Source organism: Nyctereutes procyonoides, unplaced genomic scaffold (assembly GCF_905146905.1).
Source record: "Nyctereutes procyonoides isolate TBG_1078 unplaced genomic scaffold, NYPRO_anot_genome, whole genome shotgun sequence".
In the NCBI taxonomy this organism is placed as follows: domain Eukaryota; kingdom Metazoa; phylum Chordata; class Mammalia; order Carnivora; family Canidae; genus Nyctereutes; species Nyctereutes procyonoides.
Genome location: NW_026575125.1, coordinates 365,485 through 391,406, shown reverse-complemented (window position 1 = coordinate 391,406; position 25,922 = coordinate 365,485). Strand labels below are relative to the sequence as shown.

General features: G+C 56.3%; 1 protein-coding gene across 1 annotated transcript; it reads right to left on the bottom strand.

The window, feature by feature from the left end:
- Positions 1–15,917: 15,917 nt before the first annotated feature.
- SHOX (short stature homeobox) lies at positions 15,918–25,174 on the bottom strand. The gene is made up of 5 exons (XM_055339030.1): positions 24,901–25,174; positions 21,636–21,844; positions 17,620–17,677; positions 17,430–17,518; positions 15,918–16,163 (listed from the first exon to the last, which is right to left on the bottom strand). The coding sequence occupies exons 1-5, from the start codon at positions 25,172–25,174 to the stop codon at positions 15,918–15,920; spliced, it is 876 nt and encodes a 291-aa protein (XP_055195005.1).
- Positions 25,175–25,922: the final 748 nt, after the last annotated feature.

Here is a 25,922-nt window from a genome sequence, read left to right as displayed (position 1 = left end):
GCGGCAACGGCATCCCCAGTGGGAAAAGCTGCCCATCTGAATTTCCCAGAGCTGAAGGGCAGGGCAGGAGAGTCCTGGACCTGCTACAAAAATTAGCACAAGGTGCATGGCTTAAAACAATACAAATTTATCACAATTCTACAGATTGGAAGTCTGAGGTTCATGTGGGACAGGGCCACTGAAGTCCAGAGGCCCCAGGGAGGGTCCTTCCTGCTTCTTCCAGCATCTGGGACTCCAGGCGTCCCCGGGCTGGTGGCCACGTCCCTGCCGTCTCTGCCTTCATCATTACGTGGCTCCTCCTCTGTGCCTGCGCCTCCTCTTCGTCTCTTACAAGGACACGTGTCAATGGAGTTAGGGCCACCTCGTCCAGGACGAGCTCATCTCAGATCCGTAAAGACCCTCTTTCCAGATATGATGCAGGATGAGCTCATCTCACCCCCTTCACTTCATCTCATCTGCAAAGACCCTGTTCCCAGATACGGTCACATTCACAGGTTCCACAGGAGCAGGGCCCGAATCTATCTTCCGGGGAGCGCAAGTCAACCTGCAAAATGGTAAGGCCAGGACCTCATCGTGTGTGGTATGTTCATCCCATAAATGTGGCCAAATGTTTTCCACGTTGACAGGACAGGTAGTCATGGTGATGAACGTGCCCATTTGAGACGGGCACGTGTCCACGGGAAGAACCAGAAGCATCTGAACACGCCTTTGTTGTTGTCGTAAGATTTATTTATTTAGCAAGTGGAGGAATCGAGAGAGCGGGAAGAGGAGAAAGGCAGAGTCCTTGTTGGGCAGGGAGCCTGGTGTAGAACTTGACCTCACGACCCTGAGCCAAAATCGACAGTCAGATGCTTTGGCTCAGTCCATTTTGACCGCTTTCAACCGTCTCTGCCCGACATCACCATAAATTCCCAGTTGTCCAGAAGGTGTCCATCAGGCGGAAAGAAGCACTAATCCGCCGTTTCCGTGCCTCTTCCAGAACCCACACCATGCACCACTGATGCCGCTCTGCTGCCTCTGCCCCGGTGGGCACCCCCACCTCACTTGATTTTCCGCTCTCATTAAGCCGTATTTTAGAACCATTTTTTTTTAAACCAGTAGAGTTTCCTCGTGAAAGAACGAATGTTTACATTGGCTGCTCCGAGTCCTGGTGTCAATTTGGTAGTCATATTTCTTAGCATAAATGAATGTGCCCTGCCTCCCGTGCTTATAGGCTACGTGGGGAAAGAAAGGAGAAAAACTGCATAAAGTATTATTATAACTATGTAAAAATCATGTTCAAAGCCTGTGAAGACTATAGAAATATTGAAACAGATGGTTTCTGGGAAGGATGGGCTTCGGGGCGATTATTTTTCCATCATGGTTATGACCCTATTGATGCTCTTCTTGCATCTCTCTCTTCTCTGGGTCCTCATGTCTCTCTTCATCTCTCTCTGTCTCTCTGTCTCTGTCTCTTTCTCTCCCCATCCCTGGGATTTTGCCCCATGCCTCCCCATCTTCACATCAATGCCAGACCCCCAATCAGCAGCTAACGGTTCCCCCAATCACTCAGCGGAAGAATATATTGTATCGGGACAACTGATGTTTTACAACACATGACTCATGGATGCAACATGCAGGCCCAACACGCATGTGCAGGCTCTGCAAACATGGTCCGCTGAAATGCAATCTCAGAAAGGCTCACGGGGTCCACGGTGACCTTTCTACTTGCTTTCTTCCACGTTGAACACACACAAGCTTAGCTGATAAACCTGAAAAACACCATCTGAGTTCCCTTTCTTTTCCTTTCACTCTATTTTTTATAGCATTGAACTCTTATGAAATCTGTGCTTGTGTGTCAGATCTAAACACCGATTCAGCAAACACAGTTGAAGGTCTGATGTGGTGCTGCCAGCCCCCGCTGCCTGGGCCCGGGTTGGTGTCATCTGCATTTTGAGATGCTCTGACCTGCATAGTGTCTTTGCAAGAACAACAACAAAAAAAGGAGGCAGGGAAACTGTTCTGTGTCTTTGCTGGAAATCATCCAGGGTGGGCTCTCTGCTGAAGGCCTCCAGCAGGTGCACAGGGTTGGGAGTGAGGGACCAGGCAGGAGAGAACCCATCCCAGGAGGCACAGGGACGGGACACCTCGGGAGCTGCAGTCCTAAGTCCCCACACCATGCTCCATCATCCCACCACACTTTCCTTGGAAAACACCCAATGATGACATTATGGACAATTTCAAGATGGCGACCCCAGAGTGCCAAACCCCCAGCATGGATGCCTTCCAAGAGTAGGGCATCCCATTCACCATGACGCCAGCCTACAAGGTTCATCCAGGAACCACTGCAAAGTGCCTGGAAGGAAAGTGCCAGAATGCCCGTTGAGGGGCCTCAAAGGCAGAAAAGAACAGTGAGAGCATCACCACTTCCCAAGGAAGGCAGGGAACCAAGGCAAGGTGACCAATGTCCGCAGAGAGTCCATCCTCTGTGCCTCATCATGAGCCCAGGGAAAGTTCGGAAACTGTTTCAGCAAATGTGTGGAATAAAGAGAATTGGGAATTTGCTCAGGAGATGCAGGACTGCCAACGAGGGCTGGGGAATGGTAGGGGTCTACCTGAAAGCTCTCGCCACGTCTATGTTCCTTGGAAGGGAATGCCGATGCCCTGGCTTTGCCGCCGGCGAGAAACGGCCTCTCAAGTGTTCAAGGTTGGAAACCAGGCAAGTGCTCCTCCTCCCGTGTACACGAGTCTGTGCATCCCAGAAAAGACTTGCCTTGCAAAAGGCATCTACAAGTGTCAGGATGTGGATAAAACAGCGTGCCCTCCATACCTACAGATAAGGATGAATGCTTTTAAATTGTTTAAGGTGTTAAATTTCTATTTAAACTCGAATTTTAAGTTTTGGGGCACCTGGGTGGCTCAGTCAGTTAAGCGTCCAACTGTTGGTTTCAGCTCAGGTCGTGATCCCAGGGTCACAAGATCAAGCCCTGCATCGGGTTCTGTAGTCAGGGGGAGTCCACTAGATGTTCTCTCTCCCTCTCCCTCTACACTTTCCCTTCCAAAATAAGGAATAATATCTTTGAAAAGCTAAAAATAGGAGCACCTGGGTGGCTCAGTGGTTGAGCCTATGTCTCTGCCTCTCTCTGTGTGTCTCTCATGAATAAAAAAGCAAGAACTGACTCTAGAAGAAACAGAAACCCTAAATAGACCTGTAACACATAAAGAGATTGAGTCAGTAACCAAAAACAAACAAACAAACGAAAAAACTTGTCTGTGAAGGAAAAACCCAGCACCAAGTGGTGTCACTGGTGAGTTCCAGTTGATATTAAAGGAATCAACACCAACTCTTCGTCATTTCTTCCAAAAATGGTGAGAGCCAACAATCTTGAAAAAGTCGCACAACATTGGAGGACTGGAACTTCATGATTTCAGAACTTAATAAAAAGCTGTTGTAATCAAGATTGTGTGGGTTTTGGCACGTGATATATACAGACCGGGATCCCTGGGTGGCACAGCGGTATGGCGCCTGCCTTTGGCCCGGGGCGCGATCCTGGAGACCCGGGATCGAATCCCACATCGGGCTCCCGGTGCATGGAGCCTGCTTCTCCCTCTGCCTGTGTCTCTGCCTCTCTCTCTCTCTCTCTGTGACTATCATAAATAAATAAAAAATTAAAAAAAGATATATACAGACCAATGGAACACGATGGAGAATCCCACATTAAACCCATGTACTACGGTCCATTGAAGGTCGACAAGGGTGTCAAGACAATTCAGTGGGGCCAGGACAACTGTACCTCGACACGAAAAATAGTAAGGCTGCACCCCTACCTCAGAGAATACATGAACGCCACAATGTAAGAGCAAAAATTATAAAACCCTTGGGGAAAAAAAGCATACATGTATTTTTTTTATGGTTTTGGGTTAAGCAGTGGCTTCTTAGGTCTGACACCAAAAGCATAAGTAAAAAACAAAAGCAAACAAATTTAAATTAAAAAAATTTTGGATTGCATCCATACCCCAAATTTTTGTGCTTCAAAGGACACTATCAAGAAGGTGAAAAGACAACCCACAGCATGCGAAATGAAACTTGCGAGTCGTATCTCTGATATGGGCCTTGTATCCGGAATATATAAAGAACCGTAACAATTCAACGACGAAAAGGCGAATGACCCCTCTGAAAATTGGGGCGAGGATTCATGGAACAGATGTTTCTCCATAGAACATGTGCAAATTGCTGATAAGCACATGAAAACATGCTCAGCGTCCTAATTCAGTGCAGAAATTCTAATCCCAACTCCAGTAAGATGCTGCTTCACACCACGAGGATGCACATCATCCAAAACAAAAACAAACAAACAAAAAAAAGAAGCATCGCTAAAGATGTAGAGAAATTGGAAATCGGAAACCCCATCCATTGCTCATGGGAATGTAAGATGGTACCATTTTGGAACACAGTCAATCCCCCCCTTTTTTTTTAATTTTATTTTTTTTAATTTTTTTTATTTATTTATGATAGTCACAGAGAGAGAGAGAGAGGCAGAGACATAGGCAGAGGGAGAAGCAGGCTCCATGCACCGGGAGCCCGACGTGGGATTCGATCCCGGGTCTCCAGGATCGCACCCTGGGCCAAAGGCAGGCGCCAAACCGCTGCGCCACCCAGGGATCCCAACAGTCAATCCCCTTAAAAGCTGAAGGTAGAGTTGACTTACAACCCATCATCCCGTGGCTCGGTAGACACCAAGGGAATGGAAATATCATGTCCGTACAAAGTCTCCTAAACAGAAGCATTATTCATAATCAACCCACGGGTGAACACAACCCACATGTCCATGAAGTGATGAATGGATAAAGAGAATGGGACCCATCCCCCACACCAGGGACTATTACTCAGCCATGCAGAGGAGCAGATCTCTGACACCTGCTACCCCGCAGATGGATCTTGAGAACCCGATGCTCAGTGACAGGAGCCACACACATAAGACCTGATGACGTGCGCCATTTATATGAAATACCCAGAATAGGAAAAATCCGTGAGAACAGGAAGCCGATTAGTGATTAACTGAAAGGAACACTTTTGGGGGCGAGACATAGGAGGACTTGACGTTGACTGCTTCATGGGTACAGACTTCGTTTTGGGGAGTGATGACAATATCCCGGAATGGGGATGGTGGTGACGGTTGCACCTCTGAACCCTACCCTTTAAAAAGGTGAATCGCAGGGCTGTGTGAGTTATATTGCCGCAAAGAAACTAAAAAATAAAATAAAATAAATTCATAAAAAGGTTTTACGAGATGATGCAGGGCTTTCTGCCTGAGAATATAATTAGTTAGGTCATTAGCACACATTAGCGCACGGTTCTCCGATAACGGCAGAGAACGCCTCTCACGTTTCCGGATCCGTATCGGGAAATAGGATACGCCATAAAGCAAAAGTGTTGCCGTGAAGTTGAGGACAGATGAAGTTTAAATGCCCACCCGGGCAGGCCCAACCCTTCTGTCAGCGTGAAGTGTCGTCGGGAAGATTTTAAAATGAGGGCCCTACTTGACGGGATGAGCTCTGGGTGTTATTCTGTATGTTGGCAAATTGAACACCAATAAAAAATAAATTTATTCTCAAAAAAAATAAAAAAAATAAAACGAGGGCCCTAATGTGGGGGTGAGGGGGTTGGGGGAGGGGTCAGCCCCAGGCTGGCAGTAGCCGGGCGTCCCGCTCAGGATCTGGCTGCCGGGACGTTGAAAATAAATATCCAATATGTTCCATTTCTCCCTGAGGTCATGCATTTGGGAAATCTATATTTAGGTGCCCCGGACACAAAAAGTGACATGTCCCTGAGAGAGTTTTAACTCCGTTTTCTGAAAAGTGTTCTCCAAGGAAATATATATATTATATAATATTTGATATATTTATGCATCATAAATATGTATATAATATTTATTTTTCAAGTCTCATATTTAATGTTATAAATATGTATGCATATGTTTTATTTAATATATTATAAATATATTAATATTTTATGCATATGTTTATTATATTTCAAATATTATATGCTGTTTAATATATTTATATATTGTAAATGTGTATGTATTAATATTTAGTGTATTTAAAATATATAATATTTAATATATTTATATATCATAAATATATATATTTACTTGGACAACGATTTCACATACATGTAGGCCGTGGTTCATTTTTTATGGCTTTTTCTGAAATATCTATTAGGCAGAAATTAACCATGTGTTGGACGCTGTCATAACCGTCAAATTTCTCAGGTCCAGGAGAGAAAATCTCAGACGTGATGTGACTCATCACCACACTCTTCCACCTTCCAGGCGCTCAGCCCAGGTCAGAAAGAAGCAGCTCTGAGGACCAGCCCGAATCTTAGGGACCCGGGATCGTGCACACACGCGCGGGGCTGGGAACCCTAAGAAACGTGGTAGCTGTGAAAGTTTGAATAACAGTCCTCGAAGATACCGGGTTCTGATGTCGCAGAGTGGGGCCTCATGTGGAAATGGGGAACTTGCAAATGGGACGAAGTGAAGGATCTGAGATGTGCTCATCCTGGATTGGGGTGGCCCTAAATCCAATGATAGGTGTCCTGGATGAGGTGGCCCTAAATGCAACGACAGGGGTCCTTCTAAGAGACAGAAGAGGAGATGCAGACACAGAGGAGGAGCTACGTGATGATGGAAGAGGAGACGGGAGGGACGGGGCCACCAGCCCGGGGACGCCTGGGGCCCCAGACGCTGGAAGAGGCAGGAGGGACCCTCCCCTGGATAATAACGGTAATAATAAAAAAATCACACACACAGACACACACAAAATGGTAAGGTCGGTAGATGTAAGTAGGATGTTCTGGAAAAAGCAAGCCCCTTCCTCGTCCTGTGCCATATTTCGGAGACCTACAGGACTCGAGCTCAACTCCCTCTCAGGTGTGTTTGGTTGGCGTCTACGTTGGAAGAGAAGAAGGAATCGGGAGAGTGAGCGATGGACACAAAGGCGCCTGCTGGTGGTGGTTGCAGAGGCTCGGCCGATAGCGTCTCCGAGCTCAGCGCAAACCTATCTTGCTCCTGATGGTCTCGTGGAGACTCCATAATCCATATCTAGGGTCTGCTTATGTCCTCCTGCCCAGATGCCGCGGTGAGCTGGGGCTGGAGGCACCACTCCCGACGCCCCCGTAGGGCCCTACTGGATGTCCAAACGCTGCCCCATGCGTAGCTGGCAACCAGAATCGCCAACCGAACGACAAATACCAAAACGTCCGGAATACCGACGCTAACTGCGTTAGGTTGGCTTCCTCTCATTAGTGTGCGGTTAACATGGTGATGGACACGTGCAGCCGCGGCCTCCAGACCTGAGCTTCTAGTTTGCTACGTGGACCCACCTCGATGGCGGGGATTTCACGAGTAATTGCCGCGGTCGCTTCGTGCGCAGGCCTTCCGCCGTGAAGGGGACGTCAGTCGTCAAACAAATGGAGCAGAGCGTGCGGTCACGCTCCATTTGACCTCCTGAATATACAATGTCATTTCAGTGGGTTAAATGGTCCCAGTGTGCGTGGGCACGCTACTGCGTGGTTCCCGACGATTGTGCGACACTTCTTACATCTGAGTGTGTTATGTTTTCGGATGAACGGAGACTCATGCAGAAAGAGGGCACTTGGGGCATCCCCCTGGGACCATCCGTGGATCATGCACGGCACACATCATGCAACGTAACCTTTCAATCCACTAGTCTGGGACCAAAAAAAAAAAAAAAAAAAGCACAGGGTGTCCTCAAGGCATCTGCGCCCCCACAGGACAAACAGCCCTCCCGGTCCTGCAAGACGTGGACCTTTGGCTCCCCACAGCGGAGCAACCCCGTAAAAGGACATCCTGCTTCAAGTGGCATGTCCTGATCCTAAGAATAGGGAACAAAGGTAGGGCTCCGTGTGGGGTGTGGAGGCCTCACCGCAACCGTTGAGAGGGCACACACCTGTCCGGACTCACAGGGACGAATTGTCCTCCGAGGGACCCAAAGCGCGCGTCCACCGCCACGTAGAGAACGCGTCAGCTGCCTCAGTGGGTCCGCGCAGCACACGCACACCGCAGCCCTGCTTGGTATCTGCATGGCCGTCCCGTGGCCGGAGGGCGGGTCTTGGATCCCGTCCTCTACGCCACACATTTCTACCGACGACTGCAAGCACGTCACGGCTGCTTAAACGGCGGCAGATTCGTCTTGGGCGTTTTTTTAATTTTAGAGGCAGACGGACCGCTGCGCTCGGCGTCCTTTGATGTGTTTAGCACACGATAACACTTACATCTCAAAGCAAAAACACTAATCGAGGAGCTGGCCCAGGAGCAAACTTTACAACACATGTTTATTGTGTCTGCATCCCGTGGAGTCTCTACAAAAAGAACTGCAGATCCCGTCCCAAACGGCTCAGGGAAGGAGGTGAGGTCCAATTATTAAATTTAAAAAAAAAAATAAAAAAAAAATAATTTACGCTCCTTCTCCCTGACTTTAGGTAAACAACGTACACAGAGATACGGGAAGGGAAAAGCTTCACAAGTTCAATCAAGTGCAGTGAGAAAAAAAAAAAAACAACAGACGAAGCATAGCAAAACCCCTGTGTGTTTTTGTGGAAACTAATAAGATTTGGCAATATACACTCAGCATTTTTATTCCAAGCATCTTAACGTTTAAACGAAAGAAATTAAATTTTTTTTAAAAAAACTCTGCAGCATTGGAAAGCAAGGCGACTTCGTGTCGATGACCAACGCGAGTTTTCCTGGATCTGTCTCATTTTGAGCTTAGATGGCGTGGGGAATCTCAAACACACGGATTTTCCGTGACAACTGCCCCGTGCACGACTCGGAGAGCTCGTCTCTCTTTGTGTGTGTGTCTGTACAATGTACGCGCCGGCCAGTTCGCGGTTTTGCTTTCTCTGCATTTTTTCCCCCCATTCCTTACGCTTCCTATGATTGAATATGAAAGTCAGACGCCCCAGCAGAAGCCTCAGAAGTCTGGAAAAGAAAACACGTCTGCGGGAGGCAACGTCAGTGTGCTTTCGTGTCCAATTTAGGGATTTCGGAACTGGCCGTAGGAAACCGTTATCTGGAAATCCCCGGCCCCGTTCTTTCTGTAGGTGTGACCGTGTGTGCAAATTAAAATGATTAAAAAAAAAACAGACCACTATGTTCTGGGTCAGCAAGGGTCTGTGCACAACCCACAAAAAAAAAAAAAGAAAACGAATAAATCAAAGAGAATCAAGGCCGAGAGAGTTACATTTTAGGTTCGGCGTGTGCCAGGAACGTCTTGAAGACGGAGAGAGCCAGGCTCAGTCTCTTTTGAAACGAATTAGCTACAACTGGCAACAGTCGGACACTGTGTCAAAGGGAAAACTGTCTCCTAAACAGTGTTAAACAATAGTAACCAATTTGCTGCACGAAGACGGACCTTTATGGTTATTTTCACGGTAAAATAACGGCTCTGACTACGTGTGCACGGAGGACACAAGGGGAGTCCGCAAGTACCCACATGGGCTGCATTTAAGTGCAAAAAAGGATGCCAGAGCTTTCTGGAAGCCCGGGGTTGGGATGGCAGAGACGGGCATCTGAAACCCGTCACAGGCCGCACCCCGGGGCCACCCACAGGTCACACGGGTCTTCAGGAGTGATCGTGCCCTTGTGTCAAGTGACCCAGGTCCTCGTCGTGGGCACCAGGCAAAGACCACGTCCTTCCTTCCTTCCTGCAAGGACACCAACGGGTTTGCGGAAGGGAGCCCTGGGCATTGACCCGTTTTGTGACATGCAGGTCACACGGGTCACGCAGGTCGTAGAGGAAACAGGAAATCTCAGGCTGGACGCTCTGCAGCAAACGGGCAGGTCGTTCAAAACCCCTTTTGGAAGAGGAGATCCCGCAGGAAGGCAGCACCTTGTAGGGCGCGCACCTGGGGCGTGCTGTCAGTGCCCACCTGTCCGTGGGCTCGCCCCCCACAAATACTCAGCCGCCCCCAGACCTCCCCGCCACAGTACGAGCGCCCCTCGGGTGGCTGCATCCATTCCATGCCCGCCCGGTCCGCGTTTCCCGCACATGTGGTTTTTATCGAAGCCGGGAAGCCGTCAGAGTGGCTAAATCAGGTCATTAACTTTCCTCTACATAAAGAGATAAAAAGCACATGCCAAAAAATGTTCTCGTTGTGAAAAGTTGATTTTTTCTCCCATTTATTACTTTTTTTTTTCTTTTTCCAAAATGACTCAATCATCATTGCAATGCTGAGGTGGAGAATCCGTATACACTGACCAAGGGGGAAGGAAAAAAAAAAAAAGAAAGAAAGAAAAAATAATTTTTTTTTTTTAATGGAAAAGTCGAAACCAAGGTGCTCGGGCTTCTTGGAAAAGCCTGCGCCGTCATCCCGAAAGGCTGAGTCGATTCGAAATAGGGTTTTTTGTCTTCCCTTCCCCACCTTCTGGGAGGATGTGGACCGAGATGGGTAAAAAGCCGGAAAGCGGGTGGTGGTTTCAGGAGCAGAAGTCAGAGGCCCCAGAAAAGCGCAGCCGGACGCCCGCCAGGAAAGCGCGCACGCTCTTGTGCAGCCGGGAAGACGCCCTGTAGGTCCAGCCGAGGCACCGAAACACGCCCGCGTCTTGCACTCGACCCCTTGGGGGGCGGAGTGGAAGGTGGGTGGTGGGGGCGGGGGGAGGGAGAGGTGAGAATTTTTTTTAACACTTGAGTACAAATATTTATAAGTTTATTTATATCTCCGTTTTACAAGATGTACATTCATACTATATGGTTTGACAAAATACACTTTGTGACTACAACTAAACAGGAGGGCATTTTCGTGTGACGAACCTGCAAAGCGTGGCCAAAAAAACCTCCAGGGTGTTTTCCCCCCCTGCGCCCCCCCACCCCCCAACGAGAAGCAGAGGGAAACGGGTTTTTAGAGACCACGGGTTTGGGAAAAGCGTGTGTTATTCCGCGTCGTTGGAGCAATCCCTGAAAACGTCTGTAGGTCCAGACACACCTTGTATGCATAACCCAAACACTGTTGCCGAGCCGTAAATCATACTGGCTGCTCATAAATCGGGGTCGGCAAGGAGGCGGGGGCGGGGAAATAAAGCAACAGGCTTTAAAAATATAAAAATAAATGCAAGGCAATGTCAAATTTACACTCAACATAATTAAAATAGCACATATTCATGAACTTTCAACCAAAAGGAAAAAAAATAAATAACACATCCACATACATCCAGTATCAAGAAGCAGAGAACCGGGCCTCTCTCTCTCTCTCTCTCTTTCTCTCTCTCTGATGGGAACCTCTACCTACAACGGGGCTCGGTTGTCCAACTATCACCTTTCAAATAAATAGCACGCTTCATAGCTTTGAAACCCGATATTCTCTACATTCCTCAACCGATTCCTCGTTAAATATCAAATTTCAATAAAACATTTATAAATTGCATCAAGTTTTCACGTGTATCGAAAAACCAGCATACTCCTAAGCTAATTTTTAATAAATTAGGCACCAGTTTTATTTTCATTTCATTATTATTAGATTTCTTTTTTTTTTTAAGAAAAAACGTCCAACGTGTCGACTGTCACGCCCTCCCCCGCCGCGACCTCCCAAACTCGTAGAAGGAGCAAAGTGCCTCAAGAATTTATGTCATTGTAGTCAGTGGAGAGTCTGCAATGTGCTCCCCAGGGGAAAACTCTCAGTGAGAAGGGGGTCCCCCCCCCCGCCTTTGCTTGTAGTTGGAAAAGTATTAAACTATCAGGTCGGAAGCCAAGTATAGGAGCAGAGGAGGCTGAGATTTATTATTTTCCGTCGGGATCGTGGGGTGGCCACGAGCTCGGACGTGGCGGCTTAATATCTCTACTGCTTCCTGTTGAAACATCCCGATGTGCCCCCCACCGTGCACCCCCGTGCCCGCAACACAGACCACAGGTGCTCGAGGCGGAGCGTGCAAACCTGCTCACTCCTGAAGCCAAGGCTCGCACAGAGAGCGCGCACCCCAGGTGCACGGGGTGCAGTTGAGACTGCAGCCAGGTGGCTGCAGGGCAGGGACGGGAGCATGGGCGGAGGGTCGGGGTGACACATTCCCTGCACCTGCTGTGGGTGGGGGGAGGCCGGGGAGCATCTGAGGCTCCGAAGGCAAACGGGCGACATGCGGGGTGCGACGCACTCAGGGGGCGGACGCTGCAATTTTGGGGACACACCTTCTGGATGGTGTACCCGGCGTGCGGACCATCTGGGCACCGCATGCAGCCCTGTCCTCGGCTCAGCGAGGGCGACGCAAGCCGCCGTGCAGGGTCCCTATGCAGCTGGCACCTGCAGGGCATCCCCGTTCCTTCGACAGGACGCGGTGCCTCTGAATCCCAGCGGGTGTGGGAGGCACAGCTGCTCCAAGTGTGCACAACTCAGACACCTGCCCAGGGCACGGGCCTTGCACGCGGTCCCGCAATGCCACTGCCCTCCCCGAGGACACCACCGCCCGCCACGGAAGGAGGCAACACCCGCATCCGTCCCCAAGAGACGCCAAAAGGGGAACAACGGCATTTCCCCGAGAACGCGTTGCTGCCAAGCCGGGCCACGGCCCTCCCAAGAGGGTTCCAGAGAACACGAAAAGGCGTCGGGGGCTCGACGCGCCTTGGCGACCACAAGTCCTCGTGCAGCGCCTGCGAGAACCCGCCCGCAGCTCAACCCGCGCGCGTGGACGCGCCCGTGGACCCCGACGGAGGCCTCTGGCCTCGACCCCTGCGCCGCGCACGTTCCAGGCCGCGTCTCTCACCGCGACGACTCGCTCGTGGGGTGCACCGTCAATGACTTCGCAAGAAACGGATCTCGTTTGGCACACAAAGCACCCACTGCGCTCCTGAATTTAATTTCTCACGCCCTGGGGGGCCCCGTGGCAGCTCCACGCCCCAGGCGGGCGCACAGGAGGGCGCACAGGCGGGAGCACACAGGGCGCACACGGGGGCGCACAGGCGGGCGCACAGGAGGGCGCACAGCGGGGCGCACAGGGGGACACAATGCGCGGGCCCCAGGGTGATGGGCTGGCGAGCCACGAGCCACACGCATCCCATTGCAGGCGTCACCTGCATCCCCGAAGCAAACAGCGCGGAGCGCGGACTGCAGAGGCCCACGCGGACCCCAGCTCCTCGGACAATCCCATACCCGACGCTCTTGGACTTTCGCGGAGAAACAAGAGGCTGAATTCGCGCGCGCAAGGTTCCACGGCACCGGAGCGCGATGCCAGCCCGCCCCGCAGCACCTGCCACCCTTACATTTGCTGTGATGCTTCTCCTTTTTTGGGGGGGCGGGAGGGTCCCCATTGGTGAGGCGTATACCTGGCACACTTTCCATGTTAAGTCAGACCAAAGAAAGAAAGAAAAAAAAAAAAAGCAAGAACAAGCATTCGGTGAGCCCACCCCCACCCACCACCCAGCAGGTCTCACCCACCAGAAAGCCCAGCGCAGACAGGCGCCGGCGGCCCTGCTTTCAAATCTCCCGATTTTCTGCCAAGATCAAACCCCGTGGCCTTGTGCCCCCGTGGAGTGAGTTTTCCATTGCACAGGGAGTGGTTTATGAGGACTACGTTTCGATTAAAAATTTAGTCGCTTTTTTCGGGGGGAACCACACACACACACACACACACAGAAAACAACAAAAAAACAAAAAACCAGGGATGGACGCGTTGTACCTGCAACCTTTGCCAAGGGTTGCATTTCAGGATGAACGTCGTGAGCTTTCAAGGATTCGAAAGGTATTGTGTGCATGTAAAGGAAAAATCCAGCTCATTTATAGGGTCTTCTTTTTTTTCTTCTTTTTTTTTTCTTAATTCACAGCCGTGTAAAAAGCAAAACTGCACGTATGAGGCTAACACGATAATGCCATTAATGCCTGGGTGAAAAAAAATCATAATAATAAACTAGAATAAAAGTTGCACATGATTTAAAAATACCGACTTGGCTTTCTTCATGTCTTTCTGTTATAGTAGAGCGTTACTAAAATTAAAAAAGAAAAAAGCCAAAGGAGGCTTTTGGTTTGTGTAGGGTTTCGGATGAGACACACACAAGACACGTCCACACGGATGCACACTTCAGCTCTGTCAGAGGTGGAAAATGTTTCCTTACAAGGAAAGGAAAAAAAAAAAAAGAAAAAAAAGAAAAGAAAAAGAAAAAAAGATTATTGTTTGTTTTTGTTTTTTTCTTGGAAACATATAGCAAAGTTCATGGATCAGGAAAGAACATCGGCAACGCCAGATCTGGAAAGATGGAGACCTCTTTGGGGACGAGGGTGGGCACGTGGAGTTCCCCAACGGCCGGGGCCGGGTGGGGGCACCCGGGGGCGCACAGGCGTGCAAGGGGGTGCAGGGGGGTGCGCGGAGGCGGGCGGGCCGGCTGGGGACTGCTGGAGTGCTGGAGGTCGCGGCGTCCGTGCGGGCAGGCCTCGGTGAGTAAGGCAAAGAGACAGGCGCCCGGTCGATCGAGGTAGACCAGCCCGGCGCAGCCGCAGCCCCGAGGCCCCGCACAGCATGTGCCGAGCACATTGCCCAAAGCCCGGTGCGGAACGGGGGGCCGTGAAGGCTTTTTGGTTCCCCGTCCCAGGAGCCTTTCCTTACGAGCCAGCGGCTCCCTGGTGCTGAGCCAGTCGGAGCTGGCACGGGCATGGGGCGTGGAAGGGCGCAGGGAGAAGAGAAATCAGCCCTGCAAGTGGCCACCAGCTACTAAAATCTATCAGCGCCTCGGAGACCCCGGTGTCGGGCGGCTCGGCGCATCCTGGTGCTTCGGCTTTCACTACCTGCCACACACCGGGGTTCCCCCAGAACCAGAGCACACTCGTCCCCACCCGCCACCACCCACCGGCGCCCCCATCACTTTGGCGCTGGGCCCCCCTGCCCACTGGCCAGGCCCGCAGCACACAGGAAGAGGTAATGCCCTTCCCAGTCGGAAGCTGACAGGGTCAAGAGTGCACGGCTATTCTTTCTTTCTTCATTTCTTTTTTTTTTAAATCTATAACATTTACAGTATTGCACTTTACTGCACTTAGTTGCATTTCACTAAAGTTAATGCTGCATCAGTATTACACCTTAAAACCACGCGCCCCTGTGTCTCTATGCAACGTATCTGCGTCTGAATTCTGTAGAACAGCAAAAAAAAAAAAAAAAAGTCAACTCAGGAATCACATACTGGAAAAAGTTATAAAGTCGCCTGGTTCTATGGCACAAGGAATTCTAAACTTGCTTTGGGGCCAAACGTGTGCGTGAAGACCGTGCTCGCTCTGGTACAGGTCTACCCCAGCCCACCCCCCCAGAAAAAATAAAAGCGGTCACAAGGTGGGAGATGCAGCTGCCCCCCGCCCCCTCCCCCACCTTGTCCCGAGGTCAGGTCAGGTCAGGTCAGGTCGGCAGATGCGTTTCCTTATTGCTGCAGAGCAGGGCCCTGGCCTGGCGGGCGCAAGTCCACTCTGGAATCCAGACCCGTCCTCCACGCCCTCCCGGGATGGAAGCGACGTCGTGGCAGTGAATAAAAGTGTTGGCAAACCAAGAATTGGCATCTTGAGCGGAGACCAGCCCCAGATCTCTAGTTTCATAGACTCTATGCTCTTCCAAGGTGTGTGGTGTGGGAGGCCGCATGCACAGGGTAGGAGCAGGCGCCGGGCTCCCCTGGGCGCGCGGGGCCAGGGCGCACAGGCGGCGGGCGCAGGGCCGGGCTGGCTGGTGTCACCGTCGCCTGCCGCCTCCCGCACACTCTCTGCGAGGGTCCGGCGGGGTCCTGAGGTCCCGGAAGGCCCCCTCCCTCGGCCGGCGGTGGGCCCCGGGGCTGCCCCGAGCAGGGAGGCCGCGCGCTCGCTCCAGGGCGTCCGTGCGGCCGTCGGGGGGCGCGGAGGGGTCGAGTGCAGGACGCAGCGCGGGCGGGGCGGTGGGGCCGGGGCAGGGCGCGGGGCGCGCGGCGGGTCAGAGCCCCAAGGCCTCGGCGTGCTTGCGCGCCTTGAGCCGCAGGTCTGCGATGCTGGAGTTCTTGCTGTTGCTCTTGGCGGCGGCGGCCACGACGGCGGCGGCCGAGGCGGACTCGGCCAGCGAGGCTATGGGCAGCCCGAAGGGCGGCGGCGGGAACATCAGGTAAGGCGCGTGCGCTGCCAGGTGCGGGTGCAGGTGCGGGTGTGCGTGAGCCACGCCTTCCAGCTGCAGCTGTGCCTGGACCTGGGAGAGCACACTTGGCACAGTTAGGACGGGTGCGCCACGGGGCGCGTCCCCCCCCCCGGAAGGGACCCTTTCCGGGGAGCCCTGCACCCCCTCCTGCAGCACCCCTGGGACCACCACCCACCCTCCGCCGGGCAGGGGGAGCGCAACTGTCCTCAGGACGCCCGAGTGCGCGGGGGCTGTTGGCTGCTTTGCACACGCAGAGCAGAGCAATCTGAGCAGCTCTCACACCCAGCCCCCCACCCTGCTGGCGCACACACCCCTGCCCTCGCCAGCATCCGGCCGTCTACACCTGCCACCCCTGCCTCCCTTCTCCGCACTTGTGACGTGTCCCCGACCAGGGTCTGGGTTCCCCTTGCACACCTTCCCAGGGACGCCTCTGAATCCAGGGGGCGCATGACCCCACGTCCCGAGTGCTGGACACCCTTATGGCTTTGGGCACTTGAGTCGGAGCGCGCAAGGCCCGAGCACCCGCTGTCTCAGGTGTGTATTGACTGACCCCCACCCCCCACCATCACCACCCACACCCTAGCTGGCCTGCAGAGGCCCCTGGACAACGCCGGTCCAAATATGCACCCGGGCCTGGTCCTTGGAGCAAAAACACCTGCTCCCCATCGGGTGCGCGCACACACCCCCCTCCAAAGTTGGGGCCTCTACGGGGCGCACCGGCTCTGCGCTGGGACAAGGCAGGGAGCACGTGCGCTGTGCGCGCTCCGCTCAGGGGCGCGCGCCTCCCCCACGCAGCTTCCAGCGTGCTCACCAGTGGCTCCATCCAAGCAGCCCAGTGACACCCTCGCCACCCCAGGGGCACGCAGGGCAGTCCCTGCTCTGGGCTGCCGGAGCTCCAGGTGAGGAGCCAGGCCCAGGTACAGTGGGGTGCACACACCTCCACTCGAGGCCTTGGCGCGGGCGATGAGGTGGGGGTTGGGCGTCTACGCAGCGCCGCCGCCTACCCAAGCCCAGTGCGAGCGTCCCCGCGTCTCCACCTCCAACCAGGCAGCCTGGGTGGGTGGGATTTTTTTTTTTTTCACTCTGAGTTTTGTAAAATTTTGTTTGGGTTTATATCCTGGCCCTCCCCAAGGTGACTCTTGGAGTTTTACAGCGTGATTTTAATACGTGCCAACGGGTGTATAAATGCCCCCTTGTAAAAGCGGCAGCCTTTCTTCCGCGGGGGCGGGAGCAGCGGGGGATGAGGCGGGCCGCCAGGGAGGCGGGGAGGTGGCGGCCCCCTGCGCGCGCGCCTCAGAAGGAAGAAAGCCGGACTACCTGTTGGAAAGGCATTCGCAGGGCGCCCATGTTCACGTAGGGCGCCACCCTGCAGGCGTCCAGGTGGCTGGCGGTGCCCAGGATAACGCCTGCAAGGGGAGAGAGGAGCCGTGAGGGTCGCCTGGGTGCGCTGGGCACCCCGGCGGCCTCTGCACCCCTCCCACCCCCACTTCCCAGCGTCCGCTCGCACCTTTATGCATCTGGTTCTCCTGCTTGCGGCACTTGGCTCTCCGGTTCTGGAACCAAACCTGAGGACAGAGCAGAGAGAGGCGCGCAGCCGCGTGAGCCTGCGGGGCTCTGAAGCTCGGGCCGCTTTACCCTCAGGACGGTAGACGGCGAGGGTGCGCGCGCCCTGGGACGCGCTGGGGTCCCCCGGGCGCCAGGGTGCAGCCGCAACCCAGCCAGGCCCTAAGTGGCCGCGCCGGGGCCCCAAGGCGAGGAGCCCCTACATCCATATCAAGGGAAGAAGTGCGCACTGGAGTAGCAGGGCGGATTCCAGAACTTTCCACACAGTGTGGGCATTCCCTCCTCCACTGGGCCAGCCCCTGGGAGCGCCAGAGCTTCCTGCTCCCGACCTTAGCCGCGGGGGAAGCAGGCGCCCAGAGTGATAAGTAGCTCCCAATCCGGCGCCTTCCCGGGGAAACTGCCCCAACACCCAGTAGCTCCAAGCCCTCCTTGCTAAGCCTGGAGGGTCCCGGTTCCTGTTAAGGACTCATGAATGTTCTGCATTCACAAAGACCCAATAACTTCGGGCCCCAGCCTCCCTCTTAAAAAAAAAATCGAATTATTGGAGAAAGGACATCAGTGGGACCCTCTGCAGTTCAGCTCGATCCCCAAGTCAATTTGGGTGCCAAGGATCCCAACCCTAAGCCTCCGCCCCGCCAGCCAGGCTCACATGCTCCCCGTGTCCGGACGCCCCACGGTCCATATTCTCAGGCACAGATTTTCCCCTAAAGCTCTGTCCTGGGCGGCTTTCCTGCCGCCCTCACTCACCTTAATCGCCCGCGATGGTGGAACACTAATTAACACAAAGAAAGGCTTCCTGGGGCCACTGTGTCTGGGGTGCCCTGAGCCTGAGTGGGCACAGCTCCAAGCATGGCAGAGGGCTCCCCTTAACCCCCGGATCCCGGTTCCACGGGTGCCCTGGGAAACCTCACCACACCCGGGGAGCTTGGAAGCACCCGGGACTGCAGGAAACCTTAACTTTTCCTCCTCAGACTCGGAAGAGGCGGCTTTTTCTCCAAAGCTCAGCCACCGTCTGCCGGTTATAACCAGTTTTCCAGAAGGTTCCAAAGCTCAGCCCGCCAGCCAGGCTACTGGGAGCTTGCAAAACTTCTAGCATGATCCCCTGGAAAGTAATCCCCAAAGCGTCCTCCCTTCCCTCCAGGTCGCAGTGCACAAGCCCTTCCGGCCCGGCATTCCCCTCCCCAGCTCACAGAATCCCTCCTCGCCCCACTCCCCGCACCCCTACCCTCTCCGCCACTGCCAACATCACCCCGGGCCGGTCGCGCACGGGACCCCTCTGCACCCATCCCGACCTCCTGCCTCTCCTGGGGATCGTACCGGGGTCCCCAGGAGGCCCGAGTGGAGCAAACTGTGCCCCTCACTGCGAGGCACATTTGTTGGGGGGGCGAGGGAGGGGGGAGAAAGAATCCTAATCCTATTTAAATCCAGAAAAGCAAAACTCCCTTTCCTGGCAGCAGCAGCGTCGGCAGCAGCAGCGGGGTCGGTGGGTGGGTTGGGGGGAGGTGAGGGTGGGGAATGAGATTATGTGAGATTATGAAGAGTAAAAGTGATGAATTAGCCAGTGCGTCCCGCGATAATAAATCAGTCTTGGGGTGATTCACGATCAATTCCAATTAGTCCCGAATATGCTAAGTAAAGCGCAGTACACTGGTTAAGCGGTTATATCTTCATTAAGGGCCGGTCGGTGATTCCTTTCACAAATGCCGTAATCTGATTTCTTTTTGATTCCCATTACAGACAGTGAATAATGACATTTAATTTAGCTCTGCGCCATAAACCCAAAGATATTTGTTGTAATTAAATTACCTCCTGCTCCTCACTGTGGTCTCATAACTTTCCATTATAACCCTGACAGCTGCGTGATATGAGGTGCCAGTACGACACTAAAAATAAAAGGTTAATAAGGACCAGCTTCCATAGGATCCCCAATTTATTTACAGCAAATTTCCACACTAAATTGAAACTCTATCCTTTAACAACGCGGGACAGGCTGTACCGAAAAGGATTACCCACCGCCTCGGAGCCGGGAATAAAATACGCGTCCTCCCGGGTGCCCCCCACCCCTGCGGCCCGCGGGGCGCTCCCCCCGGCGCCCTCCCCCTCGCCCCTTCTGCGCCCTGACCCATTCGTTTTAACTAATTGATTTTTACGAGCGCCCCTGCCTTCCCTTTACCCTGGCGACCGCCTTCCCCGTGGCCGGCGGAGAAATTATTCCTTCTGTCCGATTCCCATGTTTGTTTTTATTATTATTTACAGTCGTTAAATTTTAATTCGGCCCTGGATGGATCGCCACCGCCTCGTGTCCCCTCCCATCCCCGCGCCGCCCTCCCCGCCGCCAGGGCCACCACCCCCCGCTTTGATTTTAGGGCTTTCTGGAGACCGGCGAGCACCCAAGAACCAATTTCCTGCCACTCCGGTCGCTCCCGCTAAGGTGTTAGTCCGTAATAGACTGCTGAAAGAAATAGTGTACAATTAAATTAGAAGTAATTTATTTTTATAGAAACAGTACATCAAGGCCTGGGAGATATTACAGATCCCAGGCAGAGAGACACCGGGAGATGACATAAAAGGTGATGTCCCCTTCAGCGAAAGTTTAATCTTTTCATTAATTTATATGCCGCGGCCCCATCTATCTTCCCCGAGAACGGCGGCCAGCGGGAGAGCCACCCTCAGCGTCCGCGGCCCGGGCAAAGGGGCCACAGTCCGGACCCCCGGGGAGAGGCTGGCCAGCGGCGCGGATGCCACCTCTGCGGACAGGAGCTGCAGGAGGTTGCGAGGCGACCTCGGAAAGCCTAGGCCAGGGCGCCCACTCCTCTAGGTGCAGCGCGATGGGGACCGAAATAACAACAATAATAAAAAATAATAATAATAAAAACTCAAATGAAGGATCTGGTCAAACACGTTTGTGCCTTCCGTTGGCAAGTGCGCTCGGGGTGGCTGCGGGGGGACGACAGCGGGGTCGCAGTGTGTCCATCTTCTACACCAAAGCGCAGCGCTTGTCGCGCACTCCCAGTCCCCGCTCGGCAATATTAATTCCATTTATTTAAAACCGGTCCCCGGAGCCCGGGGGATGCGGACTCCATTCCCTTCTGGGGCTGGCGCTGCTGTCCTGCTCAGAGCCTTGAGGGAAAGGACGGGAAGGCTGCAGGCCCGACCTCCCGGGGTCCCCCCGCGAGGGCACAACGCGGGGAAGGCGAGTTGGAAGCGGATGTTTGCCAACACCCCCGTGCCCCCCTCCCCAGAAACGCGTTAATAAATGTAACTTGGCGTCTGTAGTGCCCCGGAAAGGCTGCCCAGCGCGTCCCCTCCGCACGTGCGGCGCACGCCCAGGGCCCCGCAGACAGGGACTCGCCAGATGGGGCATCAGGAATTCATGCGCCCCCGCCCCGCGCGCCCCCCTCCGCCCGCCGCGCCCCGGCTAATCCGGCCCCGCGCGGGCAGCAGCCGCGCTCATCAAGAAGCCCGGTGAGCGCGGCTCCCCCCACCTCGCCTCCCCTCCCAGGGGCGGGAGGGGAGGGGGCTGAGGGCCTGGGCAGGGGGGAGGGGAGGGAACAGAAGCAGCGAAAGAGGTGAGGACACATCCCGACGCCGGGCCAGCCGCTCCGGGTGGGCACTCGCCCTTCGCGCGAGCCGAGCCGAGCCACCCGCGTGCGAGGGCCCCAGGCACCTCCGCCAGGCCCCGCGCCGGCGCGCTCCCGGCCCCCCTGCGCTCCCGGGTAGGGGCCTCCGGGCCGGCGAGCACGCGCTGGCGGGGCTGCCCCCTGCGCTCCCGGGAAGGGGCCTCCGGGCCGGCGAGCACGCGCTGGCGGGGCTGCCCCCTGCGCTCCCGGGTAGGGGCCTCCGGGCTGCCGAGCACCCGCTGGCGGGGCTGCCCCCTGCACTCCCGGGAAGGGGCCTGCAGCTCCGGGCGGCGGTGGCGCGCTCCAGGCCTAGGCTGGCGGGGCCTCCCCGCGCTCCTACCTGCACGCGCGCCTCCGAGAGCCCCAGGCGCTGGCTGAGCTCCTCGCGCATGAAGGCGTCCGGGTAGTGGGTCTCGTCGAAAAGCCGCTCCAGCTCGTTGAGCTGCTCCAGCGTGAAGTTGGTGCGGCTGCGCCTCTGCTTCAGCTTGGTCTGCCCGTCCTCGTCCTCCGACTTCACGTCCTCGCGCTTCTCCTTGCACTCGTACACACCTGCGGGCGGGCGGGCGGAGGGCACAGGGCTGAGGGCAGGCTGCCCACGCTGCCCTGCGGCTCCCTACGAGCCGGGGCGCCCCCAGCGCCCGCAAACAGGCCGGCGGCGGCTGACACACAAGGGTGCGCCTGCGGAGGAAGGGGCCCCGGCAGCAACGGCGCCCTGACCCTGGGGGGCTGCGACCAGTCGCCAAAGCGGCCTCCAGGGGACCCTGCACTCCTGGTACACACTCGGGCATCACCGCGCGCTCTTTCTGGGCCTAATCTCGCAAGGCTTTCCCCAAGGTGTCCCTGTCCGGCTTCCCATAGCGACATGCCCCAGCCGGTCTCCTCGCTCTGCCTCTCCCAATCAGGTCTTCAGTATTATTTAAGTCAAACAACTTTGGGCCGAATGGCACGGGGGTCTGTTCCCCGGAAGAGTGTGGGGCCCTCCCGGCCCGGCTGAGGTCCAGGTCCCAGCAAAGACGCCGCCCCCGGGTGCTGCGCACAGACAGGGGCCGTGCCAGGCGGGTCGGAGCCTCCTCCGGATGCCGAGGAGCTGGGCGCGCAGCCGGACCCCACTCTGGTCTCTTTTGCAGACCCGGAGACCAAAACTCACCCCAAATGCACGGCTCAGGGGCTGGGGGCGCTCCGGTGAGCACGGCCCTCTGCCTCCAAGCAGTTGGCACGCGGTGGGACACAGCCCCGCGGTCACCAACAGCAGCACGTTCTTACTCCAAACACAGTGACAGCCTCTGTGCTTGCTGGGGGAGCGGGATGGGGACTGAGCCTCAGGTCATCAGGTCAACATTTAGACCCTAACCAGACGCGTCTGCCACCCACTGCTGGGAAATGCAGCCCCTCATCGAGCGCACACGTAAAATGCAAAAGGCGGTTCCCCCACGTGGGCGCCTGCCGTCTCCGTGCCCTTTCCCTGCATCACAGAACTTGCCGGGCACACTCACAGGCCACCTCTGTGCCCCAGGGAGATGTCCCCTGGTGTCAAGGGGAGGCTCGCCTTCAGGACGCCCTGGCCAACGAGCCCAGCTGGAAAGCGGCGTGGACGCAGCCCGGAAGGCCACTCCGTGACTCAGCCCAGAAACTTACCAACGGGGAGACCCCAGGCGGCTGTGGGGAGCGGACTCACGGGGCACCGCGCTCCCCGACCAGGATCCCGGAGCCGGAAGCCAGCCAGTCCTCCGTCCAGGCTCCTGAGCACGGGGCACTTGACCCCGACTCTGATTTTAAATCCCCTCCCGCCTGCTGAAAGCTTCACATTTCCAGAAACACCCCCTTTCTTCCCAGCCGTAAATCCTCATCCTAGAGGCCGCCCCGACTCTTCCTTCCTCCCTCTTCTGTTATGTGTGACGCCAGGGATTGATCCCAGCTGAGACGCTGGCCTTCGGAGCCCCCCCCTGAGGACCCAGGGCAGGATTTGCAAAATCCACAAACTGCCTCGCTGTGCTCAGCGGGACGCCGTGCGGGCGCCCAAGACCTCGGGGTGTCTGCTGGAACCCCCAGGCCTCCCACACCTCCAAGCTGCTCCTGTCTTACAAATGCAGCCTGTTTTGTCTTCCTCTCATCCCTGAAAGGCCCCGACTGTCCTCGCGCTCGCTTGCACTCTCTCCCCACCCTCCCCCACCAGGCCCTTTTTCCAGGGTCCCCAGCCTTGGCCATCAGGGTCCATGGAGGCCGGCGGACAAGGAGGAAGCCCTGGGAGAGCCGGTCAGGAGCCACGGAGCTCGCCCCGGCTGCCCTAAACCCCTGAACTTGAGCGTGGGCCGTGAGGAGCGCCCTGCCGACAGCTGTGTCTTCATTACCGCAAAGTCGGCGAGCGCTCAAGAGCCAGGTGTGCCAGGTGGCGACCAGGGCTGAGCCCCGAGGTGAGGCAGGTCGTGCCCCGGCCGCCTGGGCGGCACCAAGCCTCTGCCAGTTAGCTGCTTCCACCGGACAAGGCCTCAGAAGCCTACGTGGGTCACCCGCACGGTTGCCAGGCCGTGGCCCGGAACCCCGCCACTCGGAGACGGGTCGTGTAGGGTCCCCAGGAGCAGGAGGCCCGGGGTCTGTGTGCCCGTGTGTGGGGTGGAGGATTGTACTTGTTGGGAGGCCTTCGGGCCGTCTCCGCACGCTGACAGCGTGCAGGGCAGGAGCTGCCAGGCGGGTGGCAAGGCTCCGTATTTCGTCTTTGTGATGAAAAAGAGACATTCCCAGCACGCGCAGACTGTGCCCCCCTGACAAATCCAGCCCGTTTCGTGCCTCTGCATTACCTCTGCTGGTCGCCCCATGTGGTCACACGTCCCCGGTTGGGAACTACGGCTGCCCAGCGGGAACCAGAAACCCGCCCGTCTCCCCCATCCAGCATCTGGGCAGCCGCCGCCACCGCTGTTTGGAAGAGCAGAAGGGAAGCAGGCCCAGGGTGCGCGGGGCACCCGCAGCTCCCTCGCGGGCCGCCTGCGCTCTGACAGCCCCGACGCCCTGAGCCTCCCCGGGGCCCTTCCCTGCGCGCCCAGACCGTGGCCACCTGCGGACGCGCGACTGGTTTTAATTTAGAGGCCCGCGCGTCAGCTCAGATCCAGCTTCACGGTTCAAGGGGAAAGTTTTCCCTAAGAGGAAGCCGCGCAGAGAGGCTTCTGCAGGCGGGTGGGGCGACTCCGGGACAGCCGGGACCTCTGGCCGCGCGGCCCGTTTCAAAGGCTCGGGAGGCCGGGAGATGCGCGTGGATCTGTCCTCGTGGGCGCCGGGGAGTGGACACTCGGAGCACTGGCCCCCGGCGATGCCCTACAGCCGAGCAGCGCCCAGTGTGCCCGGAGGACCCTCACCCGGGGCAGGTCGCGCCGCCACTGCCGGTGCCAAGCCCCTGGGAGCCCGCGCTGCAGCGGCGCTTGGCCCCAGCGCCTGCCCGGCCGCGGCTCCCCGGCCTCCCCTCCTCTGCGCCCTGGCCTGTCCTTCCTTTCCTTCGCAAAGCCGTGCCCCGGGTGGCCGAGGCCTCTCCGCGGAGCACGGCTGCCCCTTCAGACGCCGGCTGTAGGGGATTGGGGCTACGGGCACCGCCGGCCCGGGAGCGCCGGGGACCTTACCTTCCGCGGCCCTCCCCGTGCCGAACTCTTTCAGTTTGTCCTTGTCGCTGTCCACGTGGTCCTTAAACAGATGCACCGGACAGTGGCCGCTGCTCTCCGTAATGTCCTGCAGGCTGGATTCCGAGCTCCCCAGCTCCCGCGAGCGCGCCAGTCCGCTCTCCAAAACTTCCCTGTACGTGATCGAATCCTTCTTGCCGCCGCCGCCGCCGCCGCCGCCGGTCTCCTTGCTCTTCTGGTCGAAAGATTTGGATACAAAAGCCGTCAGTTCCTCCATGGCTGCCCGGGGGGCTGCGGGGTCCGCGGGGCTCGGCGGGGCTTGGCTGGGAGCCGGGCTGTGGTCCGCACGCGTCCCCGCGCGGAGAGGACGGTCCGTGTGAGGGTAGGTCCCTCCTGCTGTTATTTATGCCTTTCAATTTGAGATCTCACTATTTATACGAGGCCACCTCCGCCCAACCCCCCGCGCGCCCTGTCTGCAGCAATTAGGGCGCCCGGCTCGGCGAGGGCGCACGCGGAGACGCTATCTCTCCCCCACCTCCAGGCCGGCAATTGGCTTTCTTTTCATTTCATCACTGTTTGGCGTCTGAGCACCTTGGTGCGGAGAGGTGAGCATCCAGCTTTTTGAAGGGAGAGGGAGACGGCGCGCGCGCGCGCGAGTGGGCGCAGGCGCCAGCGCCCCAAACAGGTACCCGCATTCGCATTCCCTCAATGGCCGGCGGAAACCCAAGCCGAGGAGGAGTTTCTGGACGCTGCCGGGGTGTTGGCCGGCCCGGCCGGGAGGCGCGCAGCCCCGCGCCCCTGGAACGCGCGTCTCCCGCAGGATGCGTCCGCGCGCGGCAATGCGGCCACGCCGAGGGGACCCCGGGCGGCGGTGACGCGCGATCCACGGACGAGAGCCGACTCGGAGACCGGGTGGGATTTGCGGGCCGGACCGGCGGCGCGGCCCGCGGAGCGAGGGGGTGCAGCGGGAGCGCACGGGGCGGCCGGTGAACAGCTCCAGGACCCCGCGCCCCGACAGGAAGGGG

Bases quoted from the DNA above. Each gene is read 5' to 3' on its own strand.
- SHOX (XM_055339030.1), bottom strand. From the start codon at position 25,174: ATGGAGGAACTGACGGCTTTTGTATCCAAATCTTTCGACCAGAAGAGC. The intron at 17,678-21,635 runs GTAGGAGCGCGG...CTCTGTCCTCAG, and splicing joins TCTCGGAGGCGCGCGTGCAG to GTTTGGTTCCAGAACCGGAG. The intron at 17,519-17,619 runs GTGCGAGCGGAC...CTCCCCTTGCAG, and splicing joins GGAGAACCAGATGCATAAAG to GCGTTATCCTGGGCACCGCC.